General features: G+C 60.6%; 3 protein-coding genes across 4 annotated transcripts; 1 reads left to right on the forward strand and 2 right to left on the reverse strand.

Moving 5' to 3' along the window:
- Positions 1-2480: 2480 nt before the first annotated feature.
- Positions 2481-3709, reverse strand: LOC137486375 (ring finger protein-like). The gene has a single exon (XM_068211644.1). The coding sequence runs from the start codon at positions 3579-3581 to the stop codon at positions 2616-2618; it is 966 nt and encodes a 321-aa protein (XP_068067745.1). The 5' UTR covers positions 3582-3709; the 3' UTR covers positions 2481-2615.
- Positions 3710-5553: 1844 nt separating this feature from the next.
- Positions 5554-19839, reverse strand: NDOR1 (NADPH dependent diflavin oxidoreductase 1). Of its 2 annotated transcripts, XM_068211641.1 has the most exons (15): positions 19708-19839; positions 18574-18708; positions 17908-17985; positions 17537-17634; positions 16732-16830; positions 16050-16151; positions 15341-15547; positions 14915-15036; positions 13770-13990; positions 13298-13405; positions 12525-12639; positions 11540-11686; positions 10907-11025; positions 8438-8532; positions 5554-5757 (listed from the first exon to the last, which is right to left on the reverse strand). In XM_068211641.1, exons 1-15 carry the CDS (start codon positions 19708-19710, stop codon positions 5613-5615), a joined length of 1794 nt encoding a protein of 597 aa, XP_068067742.1. In that variant the 5' UTR covers positions 19711-19839; the 3' UTR covers positions 5554-5612. The 2 variants fall into 2 exon arrangements, with proteins under 2 accessions (XP_068067742.1, XP_068067744.1); XM_068211643.1 differs by lacking the exon at positions 18574-18708 and having other exon boundaries at positions 19708-19835.
- Positions 19840-19934: 95 nt separating this feature from the next.
- TMEM203 (transmembrane protein 203) lies at positions 19935-20648 on the forward strand. Its single transcript, XM_068211645.1, has one exon. It carries the CDS (start codon positions 20010-20012, stop codon positions 20418-20420), a length of 411 nt encoding a protein of 136 aa, XP_068067746.1. The 5' UTR covers positions 19935-20009; the 3' UTR covers positions 20421-20648.
- Positions 20649-25856: the final 5208 nt, after the last annotated feature.

Below are 25856 nucleotides of genomic sequence, written 5' to 3' on the forward strand. Positions count from 1 at the left end.
ATGGGTGGTGGCTGCGACAGGTCCCCAGGGCAGTGCTGGCCCCGCGGCTGGGGAGGGACTGCTGAGCTCGGGATCTTTCTTGGGGTCAAATCCAAGAAAGGGCTGGCCGCAGGCAGCAGCTCCTGCTCACTGCCCAGCTCGATGTCCCCTCCCCGTGCTGGCCCCGTGGCTGCTGGCCCTCTGGTCACGCTCCCAGCGGGCGCGGGGTGGGGACAGGTCCCCAGAGCGCAGGGCTGAGTGGAGAAGGGAAGGTGCTGCTGGTTGTGGTGCAATTGGGATGGGGATGCCTCTGGCCAGAGCAGGACCCAGGTGGGACACGCTGGGCTGCAGTGGGAGAAGCCAGGAGAGAATGGGCAGGTTCCTGCAGGGATGGGGACAGCCAAGTCACTGGTCTGGGGACACACATCACCTGGTGCCAGCAGGTGCCAGCTGGGGGATGCGATGAAGCGTTTGGGGTGGTGCAATAGGGTGTCAGGGACTTGGGAGAGGGGACAGGGCGCAAGTGGGAAGGCTGGCTGGATCTGGGGGGCTGTGCTGGAAGCTGTGCCCAGAGCAGGAGCCCTGCATCAGCCCTGGGTCAGCCCTGCCAGCCCCCAGCCCTGCTCACCATTATCTCAGGTTGCTAAATATAACCCAGCTCTGGGAGTGGATACTGCAGCCAGGCCCCACATGGCCCACAGGGTCCATCCCACACCACAGCCCCCAGGACCCCCTTCTCAGGGCCATGGAGGTGTCCTTCAGCTTTCAGCACCCAGAGGTGCCAACAACTGGCTCAGGGAGCACGGGAGGAGTGCTGGGGGTGTCCCATGGGGGCAGCTCTGGCCTGGTTCACCCCAACACCCTGACGCAATGTAGGGCAGGGGCACGAGGTTCCCACATGGTGACAGGGCCCCTGGGTGTCTGAGCTCCCCCTCCCCACAGGCTCCACGGAGCCAAAACCACCCCAGCCAGGGCTGAACTGGCACTTCTCCTGATGGAGCTGCTCCACTTGGTATAAATAAATATTCCTTGGTGCCACCAGGGCTGGGGGGGACCCACCTGCTTCTGCCTGCTGACCTGACCTGTTTTGGGGTGCCCTGCTCCTACCCTGTGCCTCAGCACTTTGCCAGAGCAGCCCACAGCGGCGCTGATGCTGAGTGGCACCAGTGCCCTGGCAAGGCCCATAGCCCCAGTCTCTGCCCTCCTGGGCACAAGGATGGGTTTTCTGTGGGGCTGTGGGAGCACAGCAGTGCTCACTGGCTGCTCAGCCCCCCAGCTTCTGGGCACGAGGAAGGGGAAGGGGGTGGGGGGGCCGACACCCTGTGGTCTGTCTCCCACAGCCACAGCCCAGGGGAAGTGCCCACAGGGTGTTTCTGGGGGAGAGGGACAAAGCCAGGACACGGCGATGGTTGCACGAGGCCAGCACAGCCAGGCAGGAGGACAGGGCACAGCAGTGCCACCAGCCCCCCAGCAGGGCTGGGCTGGGCTGAGGGGGACAGAGATGGGGAACAGCACAGGGAGGGGGAAATTGGCATGAGGTCAGCACAGAGCCTTGGCAGGACACCCAGAGGAGGCCAGCAGTGACAAACAGCCTGCTGCACATTCCAGGCTGTGGAGGTGGGTGTCAGCACCCCTGAAATGGAATCCTGGAAGGACCTCGAGGGTCTGACAACTCCCTGCTACCCACCACCAGCCCAAAGGTGGCTGAAACCCTGGGAAGATCCCCATCCCTGTCTCCTTGGGGAGGAACAAGGGTGCAGAGCAGCCACACTGTGACCCAGACATCACCTGGTTGGCGCGTGGCCCCCACGTAAGGCTGGCAGACAAAGGCAGAGCCCAGATCCTGCTCAGTCCGGGGACACTCCTGCTCCATGGCAGGTCCCATGTGGGCACAGCCCCTGTGCCACTCACCACAGGCTCCTCCACCCGTGCACGGCAGGGACAGAGCCGTGTTTGCTCACTTATCTCCCCGACAGGCACCGTCTGAGCACGGGCTGGCACGGCTCGGCAGGGGCTGGGAGGTGCCATGGTGGAGCACGCACCCCTTGTAGGTGGGTGCACTGGCTGTGCCCATTCCCTCCTTGTGTCACTGCTGGGCCCAAAGGGGATGTGCTCAGACCAGGCACTGAACTCAGCTGGACACGGCTGTGGTACAAACACAGGTTGTATTTTCAGTCCATGCTGGGGGATCCCAGCCCGTTTGTCCTAGGCACAGGTGGCACAGCCCGTGGCACAGCCCGTGGCACGGCCCACGGCACAGCCCTGCTCTGCCTGCAGAGCCTCTCCGGCCCCCAGCCCGCAGGCAGGGATGTGCCTCAGCGCAGGAGGGGCTCCAGCTCCATCAGCCAGGGATGTGCCTCAGCGCAGGAGGGGCTCCAGCTCCATCAGCCCCCTGGCCGCGGCAGTGATGTGTCACCTGGTGCCGCAGTGCAGGTAATGCCCAGATCCAGGGTCACCTCCCTCTGCTGCCTGCTCCTGCTCCTCCGCTGCCTCACCCGCTCCGGGCTCACGGGCAGTGCCAGGTGTCCCAGGCACCAGGGTCACAGGCCTGCTCCCAGCCGGGACCATTCCGCGGGCAGAGCCGGAGCTGGGCTACTCTCTCCACGCACGCTCAGCCTGAGGGCACAAAGCCAGCGCTATTTGTCGAGGATGAGGAAGAGCATCACCATCAGGACGATGGGGAGAAAGATGAGGAGCAGGCTGAGCATCTCTGCCGCCAGCAGCAGCGCCAGCAGCAGGAGGTAGCAGCAGCGGCAGCGCCGCTCCAGCCGCGCCAGGGCGCGGATCAGGCAGGGCGGGTACCGCACGCAGGGCAGGCACCCGAACATGCGGCTGGTGTGGAAGCGCACCTGGAAGCGATGCTCGAGGGCGCCGGCCAGGCCCGGGCGCCGAGGGGGCAGGGCGGGGGGCCGGGAGGCGGCCAGGGCGCCGGGGGAGCCGGGCTGGGCATGCAGCAGGAGCAGCTCCTCTTGCAGCTTGCAGATCTCCCACTCCAGCATGGGCGTCTTCTGGCGGCAGATGGGGCAGCGCACGCGGCCGAGCTCGGCGCCGGTGGCCGTGTCCATGATGGCCCGCAGGCAGGCGCGGCACAGCCCGTGGTTGCAGTTCAGCACGGCCGCCTTGTGCCGCTGCTCGTCGTAGGGCTCCGTGCAGATGGGGCACTCGTCCTCGCTGCCCGCCAGCACGGGGCACGGCTCCGCTGCCACCGCCACGCCACCGCTCGATGCCTCCTCTGCCTCGCCGAAGAGGCTCAGGATGGAGCTGGAGACAATTTCGGGGCTGGGCCATGGGCTCTCCCCACGGGGCAGGACGGGGGCGGTGGTGTCGGCAGCGGGAGGGTCCTGCCCTGCAGGCAGGGAGGCACCGTGGGCAGGCGGCTCCTCATGCCCGGGCAGGAGCGGCTCCTTGGCATCCTCCGTCGGTGGCAGCTCCCAGCATCTCCAGGCAGCAGCAGAAGCCTCTCCACAGCGTTGGGACGGCTGCCCGGGGTCTCCCGACCCCACGGTCTCGCTCTCGTCCCGCTGCCTGGCACAGCCTTCCCCACCGGCTGCCTGCACCGGCGGCGGGCCAGGTTCTGCCTCCTCGCCCGCCACCGGCTCCATCAGGGTGGCCAGAGCAGCCACGCCGCTCGCCCCCCGCCCGCCGGGTCCCCTCGGGGCTGGGTGCAGGACGTGGGTGCTGCTCCAGGGCAGGAGACTCCTTCAGCACGGCTGCCCGAAGGGCTTGAAGGCAGCAGTGTCCGCACAGACTCCCAACATCCCTCCGGTGCGCTTTGGGGTGCCCTCCCAGACCGGTGGGTCAGGAGCCTCTAACGCCGGGTGCAGCCCCATCACCCTCACCGAGGCCACCAAGAGGGGCAGCACCTTGAGCATCCAACAGCCTTCTCCTCCTCCTCCTCTTCCTCCTCCCCAGCACCAACGCAGTACTGACCCGCCACGGTCCAGAGGAGAGGGCACCGAGCTGGGCGCTGCCCGCTGTGCCAGAAGGGTGCAGGCGTGGCGGGCACCCGCGCAGGCAGCTGCCTCCTGCGCTGGGCCAGGCAGGGCTGGGGCCGAGCCTGGCTGTAACCAGTCTGGTTTGTCAGCTTCTGGAAGCTGCTCAAATGCAGGGAGCCCGGGGCAGGCGGCCATGCCTGCGCCAATCAGCTCCCGCCGGAGCTGGGGAGGGGCCGGGCCCACGGCCGCCTCTTCTCCTTGCCCAGCGCAAGTGGAGTCACTTCTGTGGCCAGTGCTGCCCACACCGCTGTCGCTGCGGCACGGCAGCATGGCCCTGTGCTCCCCCAGTACAGCCTCCCAACATGGCCCTGTGCTCCTCCAGTGCAGTGCCCCAGTACAGCCCCCAGCACAGCCCCCAGCACGGACCCTGCACTACCTGGGACAGTTCCCAGAACAGGCCCTGTGCTGCCCCAGTCCAACTCCCTGTCCTTGTGCCGGTCCTTGTGCAGGGCCACCTCTCCTTGTTATGTCCCACAAGCAGCCTGCAGGGCCTGGAAGTTTCCTTCCAGGTTTCCCACCAGGACAGTGCCCCAGATGAGGGGATGGTGGCACCAGGGTGATGACTGCCATGCAGCAGCTCTGCACTGGCCCCACTGCCCCTGGCACATGGAGACACAGCCCAGCCAGGGTCTGCAAGTGCAAGAACTGCTCAGAGCAAAGCAGTGGGCTGGGGAGTCCCCAGATCACCCTGTTCCCCCACACTGCTGTGCCACAGCACGAGCAATGCCCCAGGCACTCCTCACCCCTGCAAGACCCCATGACTCAACCATGGGAGGGTGGCTGGGTCACAGGCATGGCATGGCACCGCTGTCCCTTCCTGTCCCAGCCTGCTCCCAGGGAATGTCCCTGCTGATTCATGCCCTGGGTCCTAATTGCTATTTACACACTGGCACCCAGTCCGCTGAACTGGGGGAGGAAGATGGTGGCACTGGTCCCACTGGGGCATGGGCAGGGCCAGGAGGGTGCACAGCCTCGAGCCTGCAGGGAAAGGGCTGGAAGCAGCTCCCAGGATAGGGTGGAGGAGAGATGCAGCTGAGCAGGCACTCGGGGAAGGGGATAACTCAGCAGGATCTTAGAGCTCAGGCATCAGCAGTCTCAGGATGATGAACTGGCAGCAGAGACAGAGGCATCGAGGCTTCCTCCTGTGCCTGTCCCTACTGGCCTTGGTCACGGGAACCAGGGGGAACAGGTCTGTCCGGGCAGCCTCCTCCTGCAGCAAGCGCTGCTGAGTAATGCCAGGGTGGAGAGACTCCCATGCAATACTTCCCTTCCTCTGGCCTGGCCACAAACAGTGGCCACTGCCACAGCTCCAGCAACACCCTTGGGTGTCACCCACCCCACACAGGGACCCCCAGGGCTGGGGCATGTGGGGCAGATCAGTCCCACACCAACCAGCAGAACCCCCAAGAGACCTCTGGCCCCTGCTCTGGTGGGGTGTGGGCACAAGGAGCCAAAGCCCCCAGGAGATGGGGTCCCTCCACTGCCACGGCCCTGCTGCTGTCAGGGTGGGGCTGGTTGGGTAAATCCACCCCTATCCTGGCTGAGGTAATCCCAGCCCAAGAAAGATGCCCGAGGCAGATCCCTTTGCTGGCTCATTTATTCAGGCAGTCTGTGGGGAGGGGGAGGCAGGAGCCAGGCTCATGACCAGGTTTCAGACTGGAAGCGCTGGGACTGTTCCAGGGCTGTTAAATGCTGCTCTGCTTCCGAGGGGGACAGGCCACCCTCCAGCTGCAACACTGACTGCAGGGCCTCAGCCACTGCTGCTGGCATCTCCTTGGCATTCCTGGGGAGAGAGCAGGACACAATGGAGGGCGAGCAGGAACATGGGGGGCAGAGCAACAGCTCCAGGATCAGCAATCAGCAGTCCCTGTGGCCAAGCCCACCACAGGGCAGTGGGAACCTGCCTCGTCCTGCCAAAGGCTGCCTGGCACAGGGTAAATGACAGGCTTGAGAGGCAGCTCCTACCACTCCCTCGAGAGCAGGGCCGTTATCCACAGGGCTCCTTGGCACAGGCATGTGCAGGCAAAAACACAGCCCCAGAGCCCAGGGAAGGAGCATCACAGGTCAGGAGCCCAAACACCAGCCCCACACAGCTGCATTTGCCAGCATCCTCATTAGAGAGACACAGGCAACATGCACAGGTTGGAATTTATCTGCAGGAGGGCAGGAAGCTGTCCTTTCATCTCTGGAATCACTCAATGTCAAACACGTCTGATCCTCAGCTGGGCAGGAGCAGCCGCTCCCGTCCTGCTGCTGCTGCTTTCAAGAAATCCAGAATGATTGGTTTGATAGTGACATTTGGAACCAAAGACAGTTCAAACCTCAAAATCAGAGAAATGCTGAAGAAAACATTGAGCCCCTGTGTAGAAAATACCTAAAGAGAACTCAGCACTTTCAAGCACAATTATTTCTTATGGGAAATCAGAAATTCTAACTTGCTTTCCTGGAGAGAATTTCATTTGATGAACTGCCTGTGTGACAAAAAAAAAAAAAAAAAAAGCATCTAATAAAAATTTTCCCAGCCTGCTCCAATTGGCACGAGCATCTGGCAACGTCCTTGCTGTTTCCCAAGAACAAGGCAGAATTCTGACTTGCGTTTGAAGCTGATTAACATCCCAAAATACCCAGAAAGGAGGTCTTCTTTTTTTGGAAGAGTCGCATTGTTTCTGAGTCAGGCACTGATATGCAAGTACAAGATAATGGAGCTGGGCTTTGTGATGGAAAACATGTCAAATAGCTATTTTTTTTTCCAAAAAAGAGACATTTTCAATCTTTTTGCCCCTGACTGAGACAAGCTAGGAACAATCATAGAGCAGATGCAGCCCAGGCTCCCCAGAGCCCACCTGGCCCAGGAAGGGAAGGCAGACACAAGTGTCTCATGGCCCAGGGCTGCTGCTCAGGATCACACAGCTCAGGACGCACTTCCCCTAGCTTTCTCCCAGTCTGGCTGAGACAATGAATTTGGGGGGAAAACAGGATCACCCACCTGCACTTTCCTGCCTGGCACCTCACTGACACTTCCATCTGTGGGCCAGGAGGACATGGTGATCCCGGAAGCCTTTCTACAGGGTTTGGGCCGTTCAGGAAAGGAGGAACAGTGTCCTCTTCAATCAGCACAGTGTCACTTGTACAGGGATCCCAAGGCTCTGGGATCCCACCTGCCTGATGGGGGCTCAGGGACACCGCACTCCAGGAACAAAGCCCCCACAAGAGGAGTCTCAGAGCAACCCTGATGTCCAAAATACCATCCTCATGGCCACACACAATCTGCCATGGGGACAGCTGTGCAGGCCCTGCTCTTTCCAGGAAACTGATCCTCTTTGGGGATCTCCATCAGCACCAAAAACTAGTAAAGAGAATGGAATGAGACCCAATAGCTCAATAGTCTCAGCATTTGGGCACAACCCCAAGTCCCAAGTGCTCCAAACCCCAGATTCAAGGGCAGGAATGCCCATTTTGGGGTGAGGCTACAGGAAGCCCCATGCTGCAGCAGTGAAGGACGGAGTGGGGTGGCCTGGCCTCCACTGCCCAGGAAGTAAACACCAATCTCCTTCTCCCAGGAATGCAGCAAGGCCAGTCCTGCCCTGCGAGGCGCCAGGGCAGTTCCTGCTCTCCTGAAGGACAGGCAGGAAAGAACCTCCTGCAATCACTGCTCCTGTCGACAGCCAGGCCCAGGCCTGCACTCCCCAGGTCACAGGGGGCACGACCAACGCCATGGGCGGGTTCTGCTCAGCTCCAGGAGCCCAGAGCATTTCCCAAGCCTCGCCCTGGGCACGGGGAGCAGCCTCTCCCTGCAGTGCAGGCAGGTGAAGGGCTCTGCCCAGGACACGGGCACAGAGCTCAGAGCAGAGCTGCCGACGCTCTGACCCCAAAGGCCAGACCCACCTTCTGGCCAGCAGCTCCAGATGTGCAACCAGCCCCAGACAAGCACCTGGAGAGGGACTGTGCTGTCCAAGGAGACTGGCTGTGGTGCAACAGGGCTCATCCCTGGCCCGGGAGGCAGCTTTGGGTGCAAAGAGCCAGAGAATGTGCCAAGGCTCCCAAAGCTGCTCCTGAGCCCCAGCACTGCTGGGGATCCTACCCACACAAGTGGCCACAGGCGCCACAGAAGCCTTTTCTCCACTTTCATCAAGCACTGCTGGAGGAGAGGGTGGTGCAGGGGCCAGACCTCTCCTGTGTGTGGATGTGCTGTGGGTCAGAGGCTGGCCAGGGGGAGGGCTGTGCAGGTGGCATTGGCTGGAGAAGCTTTACCAGTTCCAGCTGTGCCCCTCCTAATGGGAACATGGGTTAGGTGACAAATGTCCCTCTCAGCCCAGGGCTCCTGGAGTATGACATACAGAGAGGAGGAATGAGCTGCCCCTCTGCAACAGGGGGCTGAGCCGAGGAAATGCCTCCAGGTGGGTGAAGAAGCAGAAATGTGCAGCCCTGCTGCCCCAAGCCCTCCACAGAGACCTCTCACTCACCCAGCCAGGTAGACATGAGCATTCTCACTGCTCAGCAGCTCCCACACCAGCTTCCCGTTCTCACGGATGCGGTGCTGGACATAAACCTTCTCCTCCTGCAGGGAAACAAGGCACTGAGCCCACCAGCTCTGGAGCAGCCCCAGCTCCTGCTCTCAGGACTGTTCTCAGGGGCTGTTTGCAGGAGCTCAAGGCAGCACAGCCCCTTGGAACTGGAGGCATTGGGAGAAGCAGTTGGATTGATGACTTCCCCATGACCAATGTGGAGAAGAAGAACCCCACACCTGATGTCTGCACTGGGATGGGCTGGTGGGAATTTGGTGTAGCAGCAGGAGCTTCAGTGGGGAACACTGGGCCCCAAGCAGCCCCCCAAATCCTTTGGGTGTCCACTGGTCAGGGCCATTACCTTGAGAGGCCCTGTGAGGGTTTCCCTCCTGCCCTCTTCTCTCTTCTCCCAGCCTGGGCAGAGGAGGCTCTGTGGCCCCTCTGTGCCAAGTTTGCTACAGGACAGAGACCCTTCCCTGCACCCCTGACTGCTGGAGACCTGAAACAGCCTGGAAGGGCATAAAGCCTGGAGGGACAGCTTCAGTCCCAGTCCCTGCCCCTCCACTGAACTTAGGGACTGGATGAGGACTGGCTCTGGGCACAGTACAGCCCAGTCAAGGAGAGTTCCCGAAGGGTTAATCCACAAGACTTCGAGAATCCAAGCAACTGCCTACAGCCCTGGCTCCTGCCCAAGAGAACACCATTGCCAACGTGCCTGAAATCACTGCTGGCCCAGAGGGCTCCCGTGACAAAGGTGACACTGTGATGAAGGCCAGGCCCTGTGCTGGGCGTCCCCCCACGCCCAATTCTGCACAGTGGTGAGCTGAGCCATGGGCACAGCCTCCTCCCCACGCCCCCCTCTCCAAAAGCAGGACAGTTCTCGCTGTGGCTCAGGTCCTGCAGGCTGGAGTTGTGTGTGGGAACAGCCCTAAGCAGCTCCAGCCTAGGCTGTCACAGGAGCTGGTCACTGTGGGTCCCACAGGTCCACTGGCTAATGGCCCTGGAGTGCCAGCTCAGCCTGGGCACAGCTCTGACCGGGCAGTGCCCTCACCAGCACCAGCACATCTGGCCTCAGCTTCATCAACAGCAACGAGCTCAGTGCTGCCAGAGGCCCTGCCAGCCAGCCTGGGCTCTGAGGGGATCATCTAAGGACCTAGAAACCAGTGACAAACTGGGGTCACCATGTCTCAGGGCATCCACGTTCGCCTGGGACCAGTCTGCACTGTGGGTGGATGTGCTGGGACAGGAGGTAACTTCAAAGGGACTTTAGAGAGAAGAGTAAAACTTTGCTCAGCTATGGAGCATCCCAGCCCTCACCTGGGTCTTTGACAACAAACTTTTTGATGAGTTAAAGGCTGTGGTATCTCCTGAACCCAAAGGCACAATGAGCCTAATGTGGCTCATCCCACCTGGCTGTGCTCCCACTCTGCCTTGGGGACAGAGGACCGGTGACAAACTGCTTTGGCCTGTGGAGCAGGAGAGAGGGGACACTCCAATGGAAGTCTCATTCCCTCCACAGTCAGCAAGAGCAGAAGGTGGCTCTGGCTGCTCTCCAGATTCAGAGAGCAGCAGGTGCCCCTTCACTGGTCATTCAACAGCCCTCTGCAGTGCTGCTCCTGCTCATCACAGACTTGGAAAGCCTTCACAGAAGCACCCAGCTCCTGCCTTACAAGTGAGTGGATAAAAGATGCTGAATTCATGTCAACACATGCACACAGCCAGGAGAAAGGGCTGGGGCTGGTGCAGCTGAGCTACTGAGAGATTGCCATTCCCTTTGTATCACATCTCTGTTCCAAAGCCAGGCTGAGCTTTCAGTGCCATCAAGGGACAGAGGAAGGCAGTGAAAGAGATCCCCAGCTCAGGGAGCCTCTCTGGCAGCACTGCAGGCCCAAGGCAGGATGAGGGCTGCCCAGCAGAGACACTGCCTGGGAAAGCAGGAAGCAAAGTGAGGGGCTGGGTTGTGGGCATGATCATACCCATGGGGAGCTTTTCTCCATATATCTGGCACTCAGAGAGAGCTGGCACAGAGGCCAAGCTCCTCAGCTTCAGCCAGGGCTCAGAGGGACACCGTGAGGAGGGGTACTTAACCAAGAAGTTATTGCCTGGTAACCCTCTGCGAGGCTTGGGAGCCTTTTATCACTCACGTGGTCCAGCCAAACAAAGCTGGCTAATGCCTTATCTGCTCTGCTACTCTCCAGCTTTGTCCCAGCAACCTTTCCAGCTCAACTTAGCCAGACACGTCCCTGCAGAGCAGGAGGGGATCTCAGCCAGCTCTGAGGTGTGTGGGGAAGCGAGGTGCACACTGTGCCGCCTCACCAGATCCCTTGCCAATCATGCCAACGGGTACAGGGGACAGACACACTGGCAGAGTCCCATCAATGCTGCCTGAGATGCTTTTGTACTCACCCTCCTCTTCTGGGCACTAACCTGGTCTCTGGAGAAGGCTGTGAAGAGTGTCAGGAAGCCCTTTGTCACCAGCTCTTCCCACTCTGTCCGGCAGTAGAAGTCCTTGGATTGGTGCCGGCAGCCGAAGAAGAGGCAGTTCCCTGCAGGAGCAGAGCACCAGGGCTGTGCTGGGAGCACCCAGTGCTGGGCACTGCTGGTGCTGCCTGCCTGACAGCCCTGGCCTGCAAGAGCCACAAGCCTGAAGTGAGCAGGAAGACAAGTGACCTGTGGCAACCAGAGGCCTCTATCTGCTGAAAAAGGAGGAGGGCAGAAAATGTCCCCCCAGGGCTGCCTGTTCCCTGAGCCAAGGGAATGAGGATGGGACAAGCTGCAGCAGCAGCTGAGCTCACTAACCCGTGTTCACTCTCAGAGAGCCAAGAAAGAGCCTCCAAAGAGCCTGACCCAACCCAAGGAGCTGCCCTGCAGCACAGCCTGTGAATAACCACACAGGCAGGCTCTGGGCCTCACCTGCCCCAGAGCTCAGCCTGCTTCTGCTCAACCCAGCAAAGCCTGACATGGTGGAACCCTCATGAGCCCCCAGTCCATCCTTCCATCTGCTGACACAGACCTGTCTGTGCAAGGGCATCCTGAGCGCCTCCCAGGACCATTCCTCACCTCTACCTCCCAGTGCCACCCGCTCCTGTATTGCTGCTCGGAAAGGTGCCACCCCTGTGCCAGGGCCAATCATGATCACAGGGGTGGCAGGGTCAGCTGGGAACTTCATTCCTCCTTTCTTCACCCAAAGAGGCACACGGACATCACCTGTGAAACAGAGAGACTGACAAGCATCACCCCATCACCTGTGCCCTGTGCCTGCCTGTGGAGGGTGAGCGGGCACCCAGCTCTTCCAGGGTGCTCCAAAGACACAGACAGACCTGGCTCATCACCTCCTGGCACTGAGGGCACACTCTGTGTGTGAAAAGCACTTCAGCTGTCTCAGAACTGTCTCTGCAAGAAGCTGAGTGAAGTGCAGAGCAAGGCAAGAGCCCCCCAGCACACGGGCTGCGGAACAGCCCTCTCCTCACACAGCCTGTGCCAGGGAAGACAGTGGTAGAGGCAAGCAGAGATCCCAACCTGGCTGGATGTAAGGGAGTCCCCAGGCTGCCAGAGCTCCAGGAGCATTTGGACAAGGCTCTCAGGGATGCACAGGGTGGGATTGTTGGGGTGTCTGCAGGGCCAGGGGCTGTACTGGATGATCTTTATGGGTTCCTTCCAACTCAGCTTTTTCTGTGATTCTGTGAAAGAAGGGACCAGCCTTCCCAGAGCTGTGGCTATTGGACTGGAGGTGCCCAGCAGTCAGAATGCTACCAGCTCCAGGACACCAGGAGCAGCCCACAGTGGATAGCAGGGTCAAGCAGCTAGGAGAAACCCGGGAGGTCAGGGTAAGCTGGAGAGGCACGCCATGCTCTGATGAGGATGGGGCAGTGAGGAAGGACAGCAGGACCATCCTGCCAAGCCAGTGCAGGACCATCCTGCTGGCGCTCCAGCCAGGCAGCTCCTGCACATGGTCAGCACCCACACAGCTCCATCACAGGCCCGAGGGATGAGCACTGGGTGCTGTAGGAAGCACTCAGGATTGTCACAGAGTCCAAGCACTTACCCTGCTCTGGGTTGAGAGAGGCCAGCCAGGTGGAGCAGAGCCCACGGCGGGGTTTGCTGAGCCGTGTCTTGTACCGCACCACGGCCACAAGGATCTGCAGCCGCTCGGGATGGGCCTGTGCCACACAGAGCCATGAGCACACACCCTGCACAGCTCCTCACAGAAAGGCACCTCCCCTCCCCAGGGACAGAGCCTGTGCCCAGCTCCCACCAGGCTGCCTGCAACACCCATCCTGGTCTGGCACAGCCACTTACAGTGGAGCAGACCCTTGTTTAAAACCTTTCCAATGGGGAAGGGGGTTTTCCTGGGGAACCACTGCTACAGGAATGCTCTCCATAGCTGCCAACAGTGATGGTGACCATCCAACCCAAGAGGACAAATCCAGCCGTGCAAGGGCCGAGTCTGCAGGCAGCCGGGCCGGTCCCACTGCCACCTCCTGGCAGGAGCAGGGAGCAGCATTCCCCCTTGCCCAGCTCCCGGGACATTCCGGTGGCACCACATCCCACTGCTCCCAGCGACAGCGACACCAGACCTCTGAGGTGTGCGGAGACAGTCCTGGCACTCGCAGGGACTGTGTGCAGGAGAGCAAGTCTCCTAATCTGAAGGCTGGCCTAGCCCCCAAGTTTGCATCCAGCACATCAGGCTGCTGCAGGCTCAGCGCAGAGCAGGGATTTGTGGAGGCTCCAGGGGACATCTGCACTAACAGTCAGTGCAGGCCCTGCCAGACCCTCTGTTCAGACTCTGAAATGAGGCCAGAAGGGCTGAGCTCTTACCAGCATGGAGGAGGCGATGGAGAAGGCACGGGGTCTGATGCGAGGGATGAGGTCGAGCAGGTAATCGGCTGGGATGGCACACGTGGTGTGAGGGAAATCCCACAAGGCCTGCAAAGCCAAGAGGGCGAGGCCTGGTGACCCCAGAAGGCAGCCTGCCTGCCCTCAGGGTGCCAGAGGCTGTCCCACACAGCTGTGCCACGCTGCCCTCGGCCAAAGGCACCAGACAGGGCACCTCTCAGCACCAACCACCCTGTCCCATTGCCCTGTGCCCCCCAGAGCAGCACAGAGCCCACCCGAGAGCCCACAAGGATCTAGAGCTAGTCTTAACCACCGCTGGAAATCCATGGAGTCTTCAGAAAGTGGGTGAAGTAGATTAAACTCCTCAGCCAAGAAATTATGGCTGATCACGTCCTGGGTGCCTTCGGCCCCCGCACAGCCCTCACGGGGCAGCTCTGCCCTGCTCCAGCCCCACCTCCAGCGTGGTCCTGCGGGGCCGGTTGCAGTAGCTGTACAGCTCCTCCTGGCCCTGTGCCGAGCTGAACTCCTGCAGCTTCTCCCGCTCCAGCTCGTTTTTGGAGAAGTAGGCCAGGAGCTCGAAGAAGGAGCGCCGTGGCACGCAGGAGATGTCCAGGTAGTGTGTCACCAGGTACTGGATGGTGCAGGGCTGTGGCAGGAGGGGAGGCAGGGATGTGCCTGCAAGGCAAGGCAGCGGGGACAGCTCAGGGCCAGCACCTGCCCACCTGCTGTCCCCAGAGCAGGGCAGCCCTGCTGCCTGCAGCACCACACGCTGCACCCACGTGCTACTGGAGCCAACTCCGCCCGTCCCTGCTCCCACTGTGGGCCTCTGGTCTCTGCTCTCCCCAGTTTGCTTTTCAAGCCCACAGGTTTGCAACAGAGGAAGTCTGCAGTGTTCAACAGTCCCTCACTTTTGGCAGGTGCTTTGGGATAATGCCTCATCCACATGACTCCCACGCTGCCTGCACACAATGCAGAGGAAATAACCAGCAGTGTCATGTGTCAGGCCTGTCCGTGTCTCCCACATCTCTCCCAAGGGTGTGAGGAACAGCCTGAATTTTTCCTGGGTTTGTCTGCCAGGCAGAAATTCCAGCATGGACAGACACAGGGAAGCTGGAGGCAGAATGGGTGCTCAGGAGCCAGGAGAAAAATGCTCCCTGTTCCACACAGGCACCAAGAGCTCCCGGAGGCCTCCAAGGGGTTTCTCTGGTTGCTTGTGCTGGTTTATGGCTGCAGGAGCCCCTCAGAAGGTCCTTGGGGCACAGGCAGTGGGGAGACCTGCACACCCCATGCAAGGAAGCACAAGATTCCCAGTTTGTGCCTGGGGCTGAGGAGGCTGCAGGATCCTCCCCGCTCTGTGCTGGGGCTGCCAAGGCACAAGGCTCAGGTGGAGTCTGGCACTGCTGGATTCCTCCAGTCACACTGGCCCTGCACAGGATCCACACACACAGCACTAGAGGGAAGGGCAGGCAGGTGTCCTGTATCCATCCAACACTCCCAACCAGGTCTACAGCAAAGGAAGAGCAGAGCTCCAGGCTGGGCCAGAGCTCAGGGGATGTCCTGTCTCAGCAGGAAGGGGAAGGAGCAGCAGGCAGGACCTACCAGGCTCCGTGGGCTCCAGCACAAAGCGTCTGTGTGGCTCCAGGCGCAGCAGCTGGCAGAACTGCTGCACATCTTCAGGGCAGTTCTGGGGCTGGATCATCACCACATCTCCCGCACTGAACCTGGGGATGCAGAGGGAGCTGCCAAGCACAGCCACGGGGCAGAGCCACAGGCACAGCACGGCCACCCCGACCAGCACCCACACCAGGGGAGGCAAATTCCCAGTGCCACCAACTGCTCCGACAGGCAAAGGGAGCTGGCCCATGGGCAGGACTCCCACTCCATGGACGGGGACTCGCAGCAGCGACCATGACCACAAGACTGCAGCCTCAGATATCAGTGAGGAAGGGCGGCAGAAAAGGAGGGCAGGCTCCAGGACACCTGGTCCCACACGACAGAGCTTGGAGGAGTCAGGAGAATGCTCACGTGATCCCTGAGCCCGCGATGTCAAACTCAATGAGCCGGACATCCTGGAAATGGGACTGTGCTGTGACCCTCTGGTTGGATACCACGCGGGCAGCGAAGGGATGCAGCTCGCAGGGAGCAGCCTGGGGAGCTGCTGGCTGGAGCAGGTCACTCTTGGGGTGTGGGGAGTCCTCAGGCAGGTAGTGCAGGGTGTATTTGGGGGGCAGGCTGTGGGGATGAGAGCAATGCAATGCAATGCAGCAGGGTTACCTCCATGCCACAGCTCCTCTGCTGCTGCAAGACAAGAGGCAGAGAGAGGCCTGGAGTGTCCCACTGTATCCACCAGCCATTATCCCTGTCCCCTGGAGCTGGCCTGTGTAAGGGAATGCAATGGAGACTGCCAGGAGGAGATCCCAAAGGCTCCAGAGCATGCAGGAGGAGGCTGGCTGGGCACACACACTCTGCCAGGGCCAGAGGCACATCAGGACAGCAAGATGAGCAGAACCCATCTGGGGCAGCTGTCACACCCCCCAGGGGAAAAGGGGACACCCTTCCAGAGAGAGATGGGCCACCGGTGGCCAAAGCACAAGGGACACTGGGGACACCAGAGGCTGTGTGGGGAGTGCTCCTGCTCCAAGCAGAGCACATCTCCACTCTGGAGAACAGCCAAGGAAGCAGAGCCTTTCACCCCAGCCAGCCCCAGCAGTCCCTGCTCACCCTCTGCACTCACCGCACGTCAGGACTGATGATCTCAAGGCCAAGAGGGAGAGGGTACAAGGCAAGGATCTTGTCCCACAAGGCCACAAGCCAGGGATCAACCACTGCATCTGGCCTGCAAGTGGGAAATTCAGGCTGCAGCAGCATCATCTCTTCAGGATCAAGCCCTGCTACCCCTGCACATGCCCAACAACAATTCCCACAGTCACCCCAGGCCATTCCCTTCCAACTTCAGGTCTGGGAAGAAACATATCTCAGCAACTCTACACACTCAATTGCTCTCCAGGGCCCAACCACTGACACCTGAACAGATCTCCAGCTCCTGAGCAGCACTGAGTCACTGGAGTCACTGTGTCCTTGAACCATCCAGAGCTTTTGCTCTGTGCCAGGTGAGCACAGCTGAGGCTGCTGCAATGCCCACAGGTACAGGGCTGTGTGACACAGCCATGCCCTGCTCTGAACAGGGCTGGGGCTGAGCCAGGGGTCATGGCCACATTCTGGGGGTCATGGGACACCTGGAGAAGCAGGTAGCCCAGGTCCTGGCACAGGAGGATTATGAGCAGAGATCAGCATGTTCCCAGAGAGCTGCAGGAGCAGCCCCATGGTGGCAGCAGCACACAGCCCTGCCATCAGCCCCAGGACAGAGCTGCAGGGCACCCCGGGGGCCCCCTGCCACCCCTCCTCTGGGCTCTTACCCCAGGTCATGCCGGTCATCTCCCAGGGCCACTGGCAGCAGGGGGTTGCCCCCGAGCTGAAGCAACCGTTTGTGCAGCTTCTTTGCAACGAAATTAAACCTGAGCAGAGAATAACAAAGGGCAGGGCTGCTCCAGCAGCGCAGCAGGCACTGCCACAGCACCAGCACACGCTGCTAGAGCCACCAGAGCAGCACACGGGCAGGGCCAGCACTGTGACCTGGCCCATGCCCTGCCCAGCCTATGTCAGTTCACAGACCCAGCTAGGTGCCACTTGCTGGCCCTCACTGGCTGTGCCCCTCCCCAAGATGGGACAAGGGGAGGTCCAGCTTCCTTTCAGGGCAACTTGTGCCCTGGGCCATAGAACATTTCCTTCCCTCCAGCCCCTCACTGCCCCACAGAGCTCAGGCACACCCATCCTGCCCACTAGAGCTCTTTGAGGCACACAGGAACAACCTTCTGGGAGAGACCTGGGACCAACATGGCTGGCTGCCACCTCTGTTTGATGTCCCCTGTTGCCTTGGCCCATAGCTGTGATAAAAGACTGACAAGATGTCTGACCCTCTGCAGCAAAGCATCCTTGGTGTGGTTGGGAGGAAAGAAAAGGGCAGAAGCCTAATTCCTGGGGGTGAGGAGGGACACAGTAGGGCAAGGATTTTTAAGGCTGGTGGGAGTTACATTTTATCTGGGCTGCTGCTCCAGAATCAGACTCTGTCTCCCCTTAGCCCCTTGGCTCTCCAGCCACTCTGCTCTCTAGTGCAGTCAGAGCTGTGAGGAACAGCTGCCCAGGGGCTGCAGAGCTGCTTACTTGGGGTAGGAGGAGTCCCCGAGGCCCAGCACAGCGTAGTCCAGCTGGCACAGGGAGCCAGCAGGGAGGTTCTTCCGGAACAGGAACCGCCAGAACATCTAGGACAGACACAGCTGGCCAGTCCTGCTGCTGCCAGGCACCTCCTGCCTGCCTGTCCCTGCATCCCTGCTCGCCCACCCGCTGGGGCCTCCTGCATCCCAGCAGAGTGGGGAGCATGGCTTTCTGCAGAAGTGCCCCCGCTCCTGTTCCCTGGGATGTGACTGATGCTGCTGCAAAGCTCCCCCAGCAAGAACAACCCCTGCTCGAGCTGCTTCAGGAGAGAAAGCTCTGCAGCAGGAACATAAAAGCAACAGGACAGGAGCACGTCCTACCTTCATGTTGTCAGGTGGGTCTCCCTGGCCGGTGGTTGCGCACACAAACACCACCAAGGGCTCATGGATGAGGTTGGCCTGTGGGTACAAACACGGCACAGTCAGGTCAGCAGCCTCCAAACGGCTCTGGAGCCAGGCTGAGACAGCTCGGGGTGTTCAGCCCGGAGAAGGGAAGGCTCCAGGGAGACCTCAGAGCCCCTTCCAGGGCCTAAAGGGGCTCCAGGAGAGCTGGAGAGGGACTGGGAACAAGGGATGTTGGGACAGGACAAGGGGGAATGTCCATAAGCTGAAGGAGGGCAGGTTTAGGTCAGATATTAGGAAGAAATTCTTCCCTGTGAGTGACGAGGTTCTGGCACAGGGTGCCCAGAGAAATTGTGGGTGCCCCTGGATCCCTGGAAGTGTCCAAGGCCAGGCTGGGGAGGGCTTGGAGCAACCAGCACCAAGCCTGTCTGAGTTCAACAGTGTTTGGACAACATTCTCAGGGACAGGGTGGGATGGTTGGGGTGTCCTGGGCAGGGCCAGGAGCTGACTCAATGATCCTGATGGGTTCCTTCCAACTCAGCTTGTTCCGTGATTCCGTGGTCCTGTGGGAGGTGTCTGTGCCCGCGGGGCTGGTGGGGATGGAGCAGGGCAGCAGTGCCCGGAGCAGCCCCGTGTCCCACTCACCACGTCACAGCTGTCCAGGGCCTCCACCCGGCAGCGCAAGTGCCGGCGCTGGGCTTCTCTCCCAACCCTCTCCGCCGTGTCCTGAGCTGTCCCAGTCTGGCTGCCAAAAAGCACCAGGAGTCCCCGTTTTGCCATCTGCAGGAGACAACAGCAGGGAAGTCAGCAGAGGGAAGGGAAAGGAGGGGGGGCAGGGCTGTGGCTGCCCGGGGCTGAGCAGCACTGACCCCCCAGGGGCGGACACAGCACCCAGCCAGCACAGGGATGGTGAACAGCTGGCATTCAGCAGTGGGAGTCAAGGCTCCCAGGCTCTCTTCCCACCCCTGTGCAGCACTGAGGGAGTGATCCCATGTCCCAGCCCATACAATAAGCAGGGACACTACTGTGCTCCTTGTCGGCACTGCCAGGCCAGGGGAGGGACTAAAATCCACATCCTGTCCCGCTGAACTGCCCTCGCCAGCACAGGCTGTTCCCCAGTCCCGGTGTAACCTTCCTGTGTGCCCTGGGAATCCTCCCTCACCTGAGGGGGCTGGGGCAGAGCCTGGAGGCTCAGCGACAGACAAAGGCGAGACCACACGGAGCTCTCAGCCAGACTCTGACAGAGCAAGGGCCCAGCCCGGAGGGAATCCAGCCCTGGGAACTGTCTGAGCTGCGAACAGCTGCCATCACCATGTGCCCACAGAATAGTAATAAATTAAATCTTAATAACAAAAAATAAAATCGCAGGATCACAGACTGGTTTGGGTTAGAAAGGACCTTAAAGCTCATTCCATTCCACCCCTTCCATGGCAGGGACACCTCCCACCGCCCCAGGCTGCTCCCAGCCCCATCCAGCCTGGCCTTGGGCACTGCCAGGGATCCAGGGGCAGCCACAGCTGCTCTGGGCACCCTGTGCCAGGGCCTGCCCACCCTGCCAGGGAACAATTCCTAATTCCCAATATCTCATCCATCCCTGCCCTCTGGCACTGGGAGCCATTCCCTGTGTCCTGTCCCTCATCCCTTGTCCCCAGTCCCTCTGCAGCTCTCCCGGAGCCCCTCCAGGCCCTGGCAGGGGCTCCCGGGGATTCTCCCCTGCCGGTGAGCACCCCCAGTCCCGGGGCCCGGCCCGGCCCGGCCCGGCCGCTCTGCGGGACTCACCATGGACCGGCCCCATCCCGCCTCTGACGTCACCACTGCGCGACAGCTCCCGTGACGTCATCGCCGAGGCTGAGGCGCCGGGACTCCCCGCTCACTGTCCCCTCGCCTGATGACGTCGCCCGTCCGTCGCCTCTCACCGTGACGCCATCGCCCCGCGCCGCCGGGCCGGGCCTGGCCTGGTGCCGGTGCTGGGCCAGGGGCTGGGCTTGGTGCCGGTGCCGGGCTGGGCCGGGCCGGGCCTGGTGCCGGGCTGGGGACTTGTGCCGCTGCCGCTGCCGCTGCCGCGGCGGTAGCCCCGGACGATGCTGTTCTCCCTGCGCGAGCTCGTGCAGTGGCTCGGCTTCGCCACCTTCGAGATCTTCCTGCACGGGCTGGCCCTGCTCGCCTTCTCCGTGCTGCTCGTGCTCAAGGTGGACGGCACGGCCGCCGCGCTCTCCTGGTGGATCGTGTTCGTGCCCTTCTTCGCCGCCGACGGGCTCAGCACCTACTTCACCACCATCGTGTCCGTGCGGCTGTTCCAGGACGGCGAGAAGCGCCTGGCGGTGCTGCGGCTCTTCTGGATCCTCACCATCCTCAGCCTCAAGTTCGTGTTCGAGATGCTGCTGTGCCAGAAGCTGGTGGAGCACACGCGGGAGCTCTGGTACGGGCTCATCATGTCGCCCGTCTTCATCCTGCTCCAGCTGCTCATGATCCGCGCCTGCCGCGTGAACTGAGCCCCGGCCGGGGGGACGTGTCCGGGGCCGCTCCCGTCCTGTCCCCGTGGAGGGGCAGGTGACAGCCCGGGACAGGGACAGTGCCCCGGCTCGCGGCTGTGTTGCAGAGCATCACGTTTCTCCAAAAGCTGCACATCCCTGTTTGTGCCCCCTCAGCTCCCTGTCCCGTCCTGTGAGCGCGGCTGGGCGTGACAGTTACTTTATTTTAGAATAAAAATGCATTGAAGGCTTAGGTTTATTTATGAAACTCTTTTTTATTAGGTTTATTTATGAAACTCTTTTTGCCTAGAAAACAGTTGAACCTCAAACTGCTGCCTGGAGGGGGGGGTGGTTGCTGTAGATCTCCTGGTACCACCCAGACTCCTGCCCTGCCCTGCCCAGCAGCTGGCTCATGGATTTCCATCTGTCCCCTCACTTCCCTGAGCACGTCATACCTTCAGTGCTCTGACAGGGTTTTGTGAGGTCATGTTGAGATCACTGATGTGTGTATTTTTGAACAGGAATATGATTTTTCTTCTCTGTGTTTCACTGCGTTTCCTAAATGTGGAAATGGAGGTGCGGGGAGGCAGGAGCGTGCAGGGCTGGTGCTGGTTCTGAAAGGAGGCTCACTGAGCCCCAGCCTTGGGCTGCAGCTCTGCCCCCAGACCCCCCGGAGAACAGGAGGAATTCAGTATTCCCTGTGGAAGTGCAGACCAGTGTGAGAAGTGCCAGTGTCACCGGGATGCCCAGGGTGGGGCGGTTGGGGTTGTCTCTGCAGGCCCAGCGCTGCACTGGATGACCCCCATGGGTCCCTCCAGCTCAGGAGGTTCTGTGATTCTTGCACACCCTGGGGTGGCACTGGACCTGCCTCGCAGGTGCTCTTCAGCTCCTGTTTCCCGTTGGGATGCAATCTCCCAGGGCTTGCTGTCACCTGCTCCAGGTGCTCAGGTTATTCCCCTCGGAGCCTCTCAGTGGCTCCCCTGAGCCAAGGACACGTCACTGGGAGGTGGCAGCCACCTGCTGCTCCTCACCCCCAGCTCACACCAGTGTGAGCTCATCCCCCTCTTGCTGTGGTTGTGCCACACGCCCCCGGTCACCCCGAGTGCACAGGCCAGGGGTGTTCTGTCCCTGCTGTCACAGGAGGGGTGTCAGCAGCAGCCACAGGGTCACTGGTGTGGGGCTGGGCGGGGGCCGTGGGGTGGCAGCTGTGTGGGGCCAGTGTCTGCTGCAGCGCTGGGGAGCTGAGGCACAGCAGGTAAGGAACAGGAGAGGAGCAGGACAGGCAGCAAAGCCTCTGAGTCAGGAGGGAGCACTCACGGAGTGGCCCTGGGGACCGGTGGTGCCTTTGGACACTCCCACAGCTCCCAACCACCAGCTAATTAATAAACTCAGGAAGGGGCTCATCAGCCCCAAAGAAGATCAAACAGATGATCGCATCCCTCAGCCTCGCTGCTCGGCACAGAGCCCTCTGCTGCTGCCCAGCCCTGCTGGGGCTGCCTGCACCTGAGTCCCAAACCAGCACCAGCCCTGACGCTGGGGTGGTGGCTGAGACAGGGGGACATCTCCCCGTGTGCCACATCCCCGTGTGCCACCCGCCTCACCCGCCAGTGGTTTTGCCAGTGTTCTGCTGCTGCCTTGGGGACAAACCAGTGGTTAGCGTGTCCCAGCTCTGCTCCTCCGAGGTAAGGCAGCTTCCCTGGGGTGTGTGGGGACACGGGTGACACGACACTGAACAGCAGCACTGGCTGTGCTGCCCTGGTGGGGGTGCTGGGGTGGGGGGATGGTCTGGCAGCCAGGACCACCCCATGTCCCTTCCTAGGACTCGTGCTTGGTGCAGAGGAGTCGCCTGCTGTGCCCAGGGCCACCAAGTCCTGGAGCAAACCTTGTTGGGGCATTAGTGCTGGCACAGTAGTCTGTGGCCACACAGAATTCTTTCTGGGAGCACTCCCCATGGAGAAATCCTGCTGGAGCCTCCCCACTCTGATGCAGCTTGAGGGGACCCTGACACCCATTCCCTGCCCAGTGCATGCATCGAGGTGTCTGGCCTGGGCTGGAGACTCCTCAAGTCCCAGCCAGCACTCTTCCCCACGCTGCAGTGCGCCCTGGCAAAGATGAAAATGTCACCTCTGGGTTTATTCTTGTTGCCGTGGCCGGTGGGGTGGGTGTTGCTGCCAGCAGAGCCTTTCCAAAACCCAGCAGCAGGGGAGTGCCCTGCTGCCCTGCCCATGTGATACTCTGGGAGAGAGGTGCAGCTCCCCGAGGCTGCTGCTGCAGATGCCAGCCCCGAGCCCCTCTGCACCCTGGGCTGGTGGGGAAGGAGCCTCTGCACAGCCCGGCCCAGGTGCCAAAGCAGCATTCCTGTGGCACAGGGGCAGTACCAGCCCCAGCTGCCACCTTCCTCCGTGTGTCCCAGCTCCTGCAGGGACGGGAGCAGCCCCTGGAGAGCCATCTGAAACTGAGGAGGGTACACTGCAGGAGAGCAGCCAGTGCTGCCATGTCCATGCACAGAGCACAGCCTGCCTGCCACAGCACAGATGGGCTCCATGTACCAGGAGGACAGGGCTCCAGCATGGCCTGGGCCTCCAGAGGGCAAAGGGGGCTCCCAAAATCCATCTGGGAATGGGTGGCCCAAGGGACCTCCATCCCTCCCTGCAACTTGCCATGGGCAGTGCCTGAGGACAGGGAAGCTTCAAATGGCCCAAACTCCTCCAATCCTGCTGGAATCAGAGCGGAGGGGAGGGCTGGAGCTGGTCTCTGCTGGGACAAGTCCCAGCAAGACCCAGGGAACGTCTGGCAGAGGAACACGGGCCAAGAGCAAGTGGAGCAGCTCCCCCAGGGACATGGGACATGCTCAGAGCCACCGCCTGCACCTCCCACCCTGGGACTGGAGTGACCTTATGGAGCAGAAACTGAGTTCTGGGAAATGAGACTCCCTTTTTTAACCTGAGTCAGGGTGCTTTCCTTTCAGAAGGCACCAGGAAGGTGTTTGCAGTGGAAGTGATGTCATTTCACAAACACCCATCAGCCTGGCAGTGATGGCTGGCCCAGAGCCCCACCGAGTCCCCACACCAGCCTGGCAACTCCCTGCCGGCTGCCAGAGTCATTGCAAGGGCCACGGGCAAATAAACACATGTCAAAAGCAGATCAAACAGGGGTGTGTGTGTACTCTAGCCACACTTCCCCACAGCAGATTTGTCTATCAGAAGTCAGAACGAGACACTTGGTCCCTTTCTCAATGAGGAGCAAATAGCACATTTCACTCTCAGCAGAGCACAGCCCTGAAGCCAAACAGGGCTGGGGCTGATGTGCCCAAGGAGCTGAGGGAGCCACGAGAGAGCAGCTGCCCCTGGGGCCACGCACCCCATGGCCCTTCCAGGTCCTGGGATGCTCAGACACCACGTAAGCCTGAGACCCCGAAATTAGCAGAGACAGCCCTTTGGGTGGGAGTGTCTGGAGAAAATTGAGGGCTGGATGTAGCACAGAGCCAGGGCGTTGCTGGGGCCTTGCTGGGGAGGGTCAGGGGCAATGAGGGCTCCCCTGCACAGTGTTTCCTTCCCAGCATTTCCCCGTTTGACTCAGCTGAGATAAGGCAGCTGGAACTGCGTCCTTCCACACAGATCCTTGTGATCCTGTGGTTCACAGCCAGAGCCCAGCCAAGGCAGCATCACCTGGCAGAGCTGCACGTGGGGCCAGCATGGGCAAGGGGGAACAGCCCCTCAACAAATCCTCTGGGACTGTTTCTTTACTACAAAAAGGGACAGCAAAAGTGAAGTGAAGAGTTGCTTGTCCTGTGTTTGGGTTTGGAGCTGGAGGTTTTGGTCAGCTCTGGGTGCACACAGCCACTAGCAGTGCCACATGTCCCTGAGGGACCAGGGCTGGTTGGTGCCTCTCTGTCCTAAGTGGGGATGAGACCCCTGTGCTCAGAACATCCCTGTGCAGTCAGCAGGGGATTTCCAGAGCAGGGACACTCATCCACCCCTCCCACTGAATCCAGGTGAATCCAAAGGTTGTGTGTTGTGTGGAGGTGGGAATGCAGGAGTGGTGGCACCCTCTGCGCTTCAGGAGCCACCCCAAAGAAGACTGCCATGGGAATGTTGAAATGCAGTGAGCCCACAGAGACTGTACTGACATGCCATCATATCTCAAAATGAAAGAGTTTGTGTTTATTTTGTTCTTTCAGGCAAGAGTCAACTCTGTTTTTCCAAAAATAGGGTGAGACAGGAAATGCACTATGGACATTTCCCTAAATGTCAGAGAGGGGATTTGTTGAAATGAAGTACCACGAGAAGGTTAAAAATTCACTGCAGTACAGGACAAACAAAAGAACTTATGAAAGACAAGGGAATAACCAATCCTGCAGTACCTGAGAGCCATGACCCGAGAAGTGAAGAGCAGGAGGACACTATAAATCAAATTACAAAGCCAAAGAACAACTTTGTGTGCTTTCAGTGCTTATTAGCATAGTAAAATCTCTGCTGACAGGCTGTGATCACCCCTTACTCTCATAAGCCCCTTCCCCACAGAGCAGAAGTGGAAAAAGAAGTGTGCAGGGTCTCTTTAAATGAGGCAGAGCCTGCAAAACCAATGGCTGCACTAGTTGTGGTTAGCTGTAGGGAATTGCTCGTTTCTATCGCTTCAAATGTGTAAAAATGGGCACCTGGCATGCTGAGGGTGCGTCAGCTTTGATTCACCACCCAGCACCCATCTCTGCGTAGATGTGAAATAAAATCATTATCTCGACTCAGAGCGTGAATCTGCGTCTTGCCCACGGGGTGGACGATGCCAGATTAGGGACAGCGGGCAGAGGGAGCACCCGGAGGAGCCCCTGCTGTCACGGCATGGTGACACTGCCAGTGCACACAGCAGCACCTCTGCAACACGCAGCCTGGTGCTGGGCAGGGGCAGGGCAGTGAGAGCTCCCCAGCACAGCACTCCCCTCCGGCATTGCCCCGTTGGGCTCAGCGGAGGCAGCTGGAGCTGGCTGTGCCCGTGCAGATCCTGCATGGCCCCAGCAGGCTCTTAGCAGGGAGCTGCAGCAGCAGGAAGCAGCTCGGCTGCGGGCCCAGGGAGAGCAGATCCCTGCTCCCCTGCCCTTCCGCTCCCAGGGCAGCCCTGAGTGCTCCCCGCTCCCTCACCTCTCCTCGGGCTCTGCAGGGACCCCAGGAGCAGCACAGGGCTGGGTCAAACCCGGGGAAGGGGTGACCACAGTCCCAGCTGGGCCCTGACGGTGCCTTGGCCTCTCCCAAGGCAAAGCCCAGCCAGCACTGCTGAGACCCCTGGCAGGACAATCCTCCCCTCTGATGCGAGCTTCCAGCTCACGGCAGGAAAATTATCATCGGGTACCTACTGCTCCGTTAGGCTGCTGGGCAGTGCATGCTGCAAACATCACTGTCTCCCCTTCCAGACCCCGTAGAGAGCTTGCAATGGGAATGTTAAGGCTGGGGAGAGCAAAGAGAA

This window comes from Anomalospiza imberbis, chromosome 21 (genome assembly GCF_031753505.1).
Source record: "Anomalospiza imberbis isolate Cuckoo-Finch-1a 21T00152 chromosome 21, ASM3175350v1, whole genome shotgun sequence".
NCBI classification, from domain to species: Eukaryota; Metazoa; Chordata; class Aves; order Passeriformes; family Viduidae; genus Anomalospiza; species Anomalospiza imberbis.